This window comes from Fukomys damarensis, unplaced genomic scaffold, assembly GCF_012274545.1.
Source record: "Fukomys damarensis isolate Sample0158 unplaced genomic scaffold, DMR_v1.0_HiC HiC_scaffold_14, whole genome shotgun sequence".
NCBI lineage: Eukaryota > Metazoa > Chordata > Mammalia > Rodentia > Bathyergidae > Fukomys > Fukomys damarensis.
The window spans coordinates 49,706,558-49,714,170 of NW_022900926.1; the positions used below are offsets into that span (position 1 = coordinate 49,706,558).

A 7,613-nucleotide genomic window follows, 5' to 3' on the forward strand; every position below is an offset into this window, starting at 1 on the left:
TTTTTTTTTGGTACTGAGGATCAAACTTGGGTCCTTGCGCTTGCAAGGCAGGTGGTAGAACCACTGAGCTAAATCCCTGGCCCTATGAAAATATTTTTTAAGCACGACGATTGGGGGATCAACAAAGGGTGATCAGGGTGGGAAAACTGACAGTAAATCAGGCAATCTGCCCTAGTTTATTACAATGAAGAAGAAAGCTAAATGATGAATATTTATAGAGACACCCTACATACCATGAACCCAAGTTAAAAGGAAGTAAATTTGGGCCCGGTGGTTGGAATTAATGCGGCCAGAGACCAGGATGGAGAGCTCAGGAGGGGGAACTAGTTTATGGGTAAAAAAAGAGAAAATCTGAGGTACTTCTGATTCTAAGAAAAGTAACCCAAACCAGTAGTTGTAGGTTTGACATCTGAGAACAAATCTGAAAAATAAATCTAGAAGTCATGATTCACAGGACCCATAAGAATAACTAAGTTAAAAAAAAAAAAAAAGGAATATAGAAGTTTAGCAACAGAGAAAGAATATAAGAAACAGAAAGCCAAGAACTGAGCTTTTGTAGAAAGACTTCGGGGATGGAAAGGCAATGGAACTACAAGTCAGAAAAAAAAAAATGTTTTAGAGTTGCTAAGTTCTGGAGGTTAAGGAGGGGAACCTTAAAGAAAAGCTATGTAGTCAACACACTCAAGAAAAATAAGCATGCAGAAAATGTCATGGGATGGGGAAAGATCATTATTGAGAGAACAAGTTGTAAAAAGTAGTGAAAAGAGCCATGTTTGAGATGAGGTGAGGTAGAAATAGAAGGGGAAGCTACATGTGGGAAACTTGGACTGACACACAGTAAGAGGACTAGAACTTGGTTTGATTAGGAGAAGAGGATCTGAGGATGTCAGAAGGCACACAGGAAAGAGACAGTGGGTAGCATCTGGAGATTCTGCAAAGGAATGTGTAAAGTTCCTTAAAGTCATGCATGGACCATAAGGGTAGTCTGAAAGTTACTTTTGAAAAGAGAATCTTCCTCTTAGATGGTCAATTAATTTTAAAAATAGCTCTTTTCTGACAGCAATCTGCCCACAGCAGTCATAAATGGCATTTCCTTTACAAGAAGGGCTCAAGCGGCCTGCTTATTGATTATTTACATCACTTGGATACATACAGAAAGCCAAGACTGGTCAGCCAAAGACATGGCTAGAGGTGACACAGATTTTTGTTCATCAGAATCTGAGCCTCTGGCAGCTTCAGAATGCTATCTTGAAATGTATGCAAAGTAATACAATTTTTAAAAATCTAGTTACAAATTTGGTTCCATGTCAAACTGATTAACCAGACAAAATGTCTTAGGATTTAAAATAAATGTTTTAGGTTTCCAGGAATTTATACAAAATTTAAGACTACCTTTTCATGGAGTTTTCAAATTGGCTCACTGCTGCTTCAGATTCCACCGTCAGCTTATTTTTCTCCAAAATTAATTCCTCTAGCTCATTTTTCAATCTGTAGTTTTCTTGTACAACCTCTGAAATACGGGAATCCGTAAAAGTATGTGGTTGGTACAGCTTGCCATCCAGGGTTCCAGAGAAGTTTGCATTTCCTTTATTTGGGGGCAAAACATCCTTCTTCACCCTTCTGGCATTCATTTCCTCTCTGCCCTTTGTATTCTGATTAGACAGCATCATTGTTCTCTCCTTCTGAAGCCTCTCCACAGTTTTTGAAAGGTCCTGTATTTCTCTTCCTTTGGCAGCCAGTTCTTCATTTAGTCTTACTAGTTTAGCTTTCGCATGGGCCTGTTCCACCTGGAATTCTATAGACTGGAAGTCTTTATCATCTTTGTCATCTTTCTTGAGTTCTAATTCAGCATTCTGACGTTTAAGAACATCTATTTCTGCTGCAAGATTTCTCACAATGGTTTGATGGCCTTCTTTAATGTCCTTCAGTTCTGTTTCTAGTGCTTTAACCCTAGAATTCTCATGCTGGTTCTGGGGTGTTTCCTCCAATTTGCAGGCAAGTAGCTGCTCCTGTTCCTCAAGTCTCTGTTCATACTGGATCTAAAGAAAGAATCCATGTAGTATCAAAGCCCTGCTAAACATTACATTATAGGCCCTGCATTCTATCCAGTCTTATTGAATCCTTTATTCAGGTATTTCTTTTCTTTTCTTTTCTTTTTTTTTTGGTACCGGGGATTGAACTCCGGTCCTTGAGCTTGCGAGGCAAGGCCACCAAACCGCTGAGCTAAATCCCCGGCCCTAGGTATTTCTTATATATTCTGAATATCCAGTTCTCTTTGTGAGTCAAATGTATAAAAGCCATACTGTTTGAAGGGTACAGTATCATATAATCTTGACATGTCATACAATTTCATAATGTTGCTTCATAAATATATATGTAACTTGTATACCCCCAAATTTATTTGAACCTTAAAAATAAAGGCTTACTACCAACAAATTATTAATATTAATAGGTTAATTTCAACCTATTATGCACCCTTTCCTTGCACATTGTCAAACATATTCTTTGAGGATAAACAGATAAAGCATTTGTGGGTACTGAAGTCTGAAAAACAGCACATTTTTCAAACTTCTAACATCAATTTATTAATCTTACAGGAACTAAGTCAGCTTAGAATCTGTATACCAGAGCCTTGCTATACAAAATAAAAAGTTTACTTTATGAAGACAGGCACCAATAGTGTTTGCTTAGTCAATCAATGATATTTATTAAGCCACAAATTTGCAATGTGGTAGGTTCTATAAAAGAGATTCAATTTTCACTTTCAGATAGTTTATAGCCTGGTGAGGAAAGTGAAAGAGCAACAGTTACAATATACTATGATAACTGTGTAATGTGCCTATGAATACAGCACAGAGGTGGAGAGGCAGCCCTGAGAGTCTGGAGGCCTAAAGGTGGGAGATAGCACCGAGAGAGTGTATCTAAGTTTGATCTTGAGGGAGAAGTATAAAATTGGGGATGAAGGGATGAGTAGAAGCACAGACATTTTAGGAGGAAAGGACCTGTGAGAATGACTGGTGTGTTCTGAGAAACAGAAACAAAAGGAGGAAATGACATGTAATGAGCAGGGGCAGGAGTGGGATGATGGGGTAGGGATTGTAAAAAGGGGAAAAGTTAGGTTAAGTCATCAGATTTATTATAAAAATGGGGAAGAGGGTTGGAGTTCATACCTGAACTTTTGCTTGGTAGAAAATTAATAACTGTAATCATTTACTGTTTGTTATATTCCAGGCACGGTACTAGGGCCTCATATGACACTCAATACTCCCAATACCTTGTGATATAGGGAGTAAAGTTGTTACTGTGAGTCTTCTCTGTGCCAGGCACCTTGCTGAATGAGTGAGAGCAGAACAGACCAAGCCATCATGGAGTCCAGAATCTAGAAGGCAGAGACAACTAGCAGGGCAATCCAGTGGCTGCACTTGTGGTGGGTACATGGGGCTCAGAGTACATATAAAGGTAATTCATTTACCAGGAGTTCCAGGAACACTGCTTATTGTTCAAATATTTCTTTTGAGTTTCATTGGAGCAATGTTTAGGCTGAAATGTGGATCACAGAAACACCTTAGCTGTGGGAAAAGGGAGCTCAGAGGATACCAGTCAGTGGCAACAAAACCTACACATTTCTGTGGCTACAGGAGATAAGACAAGCAGGTGAAACAGGCCAGTAAGATTGAAAGGAACAAATATGACATTAAATAAACACTGAAGGGGGCAGAAATGCCTGGTCATCTGTTGATAAATGCTATTTAATTATCCTAAGAGCAACAAGAAGTTGTTGAAAGGATATCAACAAGTGGTGTGTATATGTGTACAGAAGACAGACTGTTATGAAAATAAAATTTTGGCTTTAGTGTCAAGAGTTGCAAGATGGGCACAATGATATGTGTAGACTAGTTAGGGAACTACTGTAGTAAAGCGCGCGCACGTGCGCACACACACACACACACACACACACACACACACACACAAACCTTTTTTGTGATGGTGCTGGGATTTGAACTCTAGTGACCATGTGAAGTTTACACAGGTTATCACTGAGCTACCATATATCTCCATCCCCAGCCCTTTTATTAAGGATTTTAGTATAGTGACATGTTATTGAAAAGAGACTGAAAGATAATGTGAAATAAAAGTGGAAAATGGGAAAGAAGTCAGGTATTATTCCTGGCACATGTGAGAAAAACCGAGGCTCAGAGAGAGAATGTAACTATCCCAGTCTCGGTGGAACTGGTCCTAGACCAAAGGTCTGACTCTAGAGTGGTGTGTTTCCCATTATGCTACAGTTTATATATAAAGGGGGTAAGGTCTGCTGAAAGGAGAATGGGGTAAGGGTAGGGGAAGATGAACTTGACAAAGAGATTAGAGCGAATGGTTAAAAACTTGGAAAAAGGAATTTCTCAGCCATATTCACAACAGGCTTGCCAAGTAGCACTGAAGGAATTCATGAAATTGGACACTCATGCACCTGAGCAGCCCTTGTCTCTCAACTGTGCAGTCTTTTTTGGACACACAGCAGTATAAGTGGAGGAGATGGAGTGAACTGGGGCACAAGTGAAGGTGGGTGGTAAAAGAATAAACATTAGGAGGTAGGATAGTGGGAGAAGAAAGTGAACCACTACACAGGGGCTGAGAGATTTAATAAAGAGGGTTAATAACAGAAACACAATCTACTTTGATGGGACCTTAATTTTCAGAGCACTGTCACCCTTATCTAGATAAGTTGCAGTGAAAATAATGGTCATTCATGATAATTTCTTTTTTCATCTCATGCTGAATATATATCAAGGATGCTTTACCTGCTTTATCCTTGGCTTAATTTCTACTAATTCTAACACAGAGAGGAGTGATGTGAAGATTATCCTGTGCTTATTCATTTTATGTCAAAATGAGTTAGTGAAAGAGGACAAGATAGAATAGATGTTGGGTTGTGGCAAAGGTCTGTGGGCAGACCTTTTTTAGGGCTGTTTCTTAAAATGAGATCCAAGAAGGCTCTGTCACCCTGGTCCATCTCTGAATGCCACCTCCCTCGCTACCTCGTGCTTACCTTCATTTTCTGAAACTGTTGTTCCATGGTACGAAGGCTTTTCTTTGCTTCTTCATCTTTGCCCTCCAGGTCAGCTTCTAGCTTTTTAATCCTTTTTTCCATGAATTCCACTGTATTTCTATCTGCTGAATCCCCAGCAGCTGAGGCAGCCAATATTAAAGCAGGTAAAGAATTGGGGTATCTTCTTTTCAGAATTCCTTCCATTTCCTTAACCTATTAAAATATACATTAAAATAAAGCAGTTTAATGTGTAAAGTTAGATTATGCCACATCAGCAATATCTGAATCTCAGATGTCTACAGCATGCTCCAGACTGGATCACAGGCACAGAAGTACAAATCAGTTTAAAATTTTACAATCCTAGATTATCTGATTTAAAACCCTATAGCATAATTGTCTAACTACTGGTTAACTTACAGAAGTCCTCTTACAGTCACTTGAAATATACTTTCAGGTTTACTGCTATATCATTAATAACCAGTCTTCTTGAGTACAAAGCTCTTCTCCCATCCTTTTTATCTATCCTTTCCTTGTATGACAGTGCTTCTACCATTAACTGATTGAAAAATTACTTACACACACATGAACAAACTTTTTGCAATATACACAGAACTTTCTAGGCACTTGCTCCTGTCTGGAACAGTCTCCATTCCAACTCTCTCCCAAAGACCCTCTCCAAATGAAGTATATGTTGCTCCAAATGAAGCTTAAACTACTTTAAATTTTTTTAGGAAGCAATGAATATTTCATGACATTTTATCTTCATAAAAGATTTCATTTAGTCTATAAAACGATGACCCATAATGTGATCTTTCTGTAAGAGAGAACTGCAACAAAGTCCATAGAATTTATAGGTTGGTAGTATAGTAATAACTCAGGTTCAAAAATGCTTCTGTTTGCAAACTATCTGGCTTTCAAACAAAAGCATTTGACAAGATTTTTGCTTCCATTCGCAAACTCCATACTGAGTGAAAAACATAAATGTGGCCATCTTCCCCCAAATCATAGAACAAACTAAGTTCCTGAACTGAGGTACCATTGTATATGTGCCTGTGTGTGTGTACATGCATTTTTGAAAGGTACTATAATTAAGATATCCTTTAAAAGTATACATTAAAACTCTAAATTCTTTGTTAAAGTTTTCTAGCCTATAAGCATGCAACAAAATATACTCTAAAAAGATTTTTAAAAATGAATTTAACATATTTGTAATTAATGTGTTCATTAAAAAATTTTAAGACTTATTTTCACTCTAATTTTACTGTACGGAAATATATTAATTTTAGGGAAATTAGATTTTATTTGTACCCTTTATTTTGCTTTAAAATTTTCTTTGGGCAATGACAGCAATATACAAAGTAAAAAATTGAAAAACTTCTATTGAAAATTAAACTATGAAATATTTAATAAGGTAAAAGTATGAACACATAGCTATAATCTGGAATTTTTATTATAAAACACATCTAATTTGCCCACCTTTTACTTATGTTCTTAGAAAAATATTTTATTTATATATTTATATATAATTATTTTATAATATGGCTTAAAATGATGTTCTATAACTTGATTATAAAGTATACATTGACATCTAAAGTCATCAGGATATAAATTCTTGGGGAAATAGAGTAAATAAAATCTGAAAAAAGTATTATTAAATGAGTATATTGCAAAAGATATAATCTAATGTGATAAAAATCAATGTTTAATAAAAGTAAAAGAGACGTTAATTTTATAAAATGTCTTTCTGGTCAATATGGATCACTATTTGAATTCTACCTTCATCTTAAGCGTGCTTTCTTTCTTAGCACTCATATATTCAATTCTACCTTTTTTTTTTTAAAGTCATCTAATGGAGAATAGTTTCTTTGGTCTTTTTTTTCTTTCACAATTCTGATGGCTTCTACACTGGATAATGAAAATCTTAAGCACTGAAGAAAATCTAAGTAAAATCCAGATTACACTCACTTCAGAATATTTCTAGCTCTTCAAACCATCTTTGTCCTATTCATTTCTCAGCCTCTGACCGAAACCACTGTTATACCTTTTGACATAGCAAAAGATCTCACAAAAGTAACAAAGCTAATTTTTTGCTTAGTTTTCCTCCTCCTCCTAAAACTAGAATAATATTCAGTCCAGGGATGACCTCAGAATTTTGGATTTGTGATGGAATAATAGCTATACATTTAAGTACTATGACTTGAGTACAGAATTATGCTCCCTTACAAACACTGCTGGAAATTCATAGTTTTAATATTCAGTAATAAATCTGCTTCTCCCCAAATACTTTAATTATTTTATTCTATTTCCAGTATATGATTTCAATTAAGGGTCTCCTAGCCAAACTGGCATGAGTATTTCTAACCCTAAACAATGCGAAAGTTCAAGATGACAACCAGCTTTTTGGGAGACTGAATATTCTATTTTTCAGAGTGTTTTTAACATTTCCTAATCATTAACAACATGTTCCCAACTAAAAGATCTTTCTTCCTGTACTCTTTTCTCACTTATCTTTGGTTAGTACTTAAAAAAAAAAAAAAAAAAAAAAAAGGAGGTCATGCTATGTTGC

At 36.3% G+C, this 7,613-nt stretch overlaps 1 protein-coding gene across 3 annotated transcripts in view; it reads right to left on the minus strand.

Moving 5' to 3' along the window:
• The window catches only part of Cep162 (centrosomal protein 162), a 71,189-nt gene that overhangs the window by 10,294 nt on the left and 53,282 nt on the right, over positions 1–7,613 (minus strand). For all 3 annotated transcript variants that reach the window (XM_010631160.2, XM_033763373.1, XM_010631161.2), the window contains 2 exons: positions 5,048–5,260; positions 1,393–2,039 (listed from right to left, as the gene is read on the minus strand). In XM_010631160.2, coding sequence (XP_010629462.1) covers positions 1,393–2,039; positions 5,048–5,260 — 860 coding nt within the window. The remainder of the gene's footprint in view (positions 1–1,392; positions 2,040–5,047; positions 5,261–7,613) is intronic.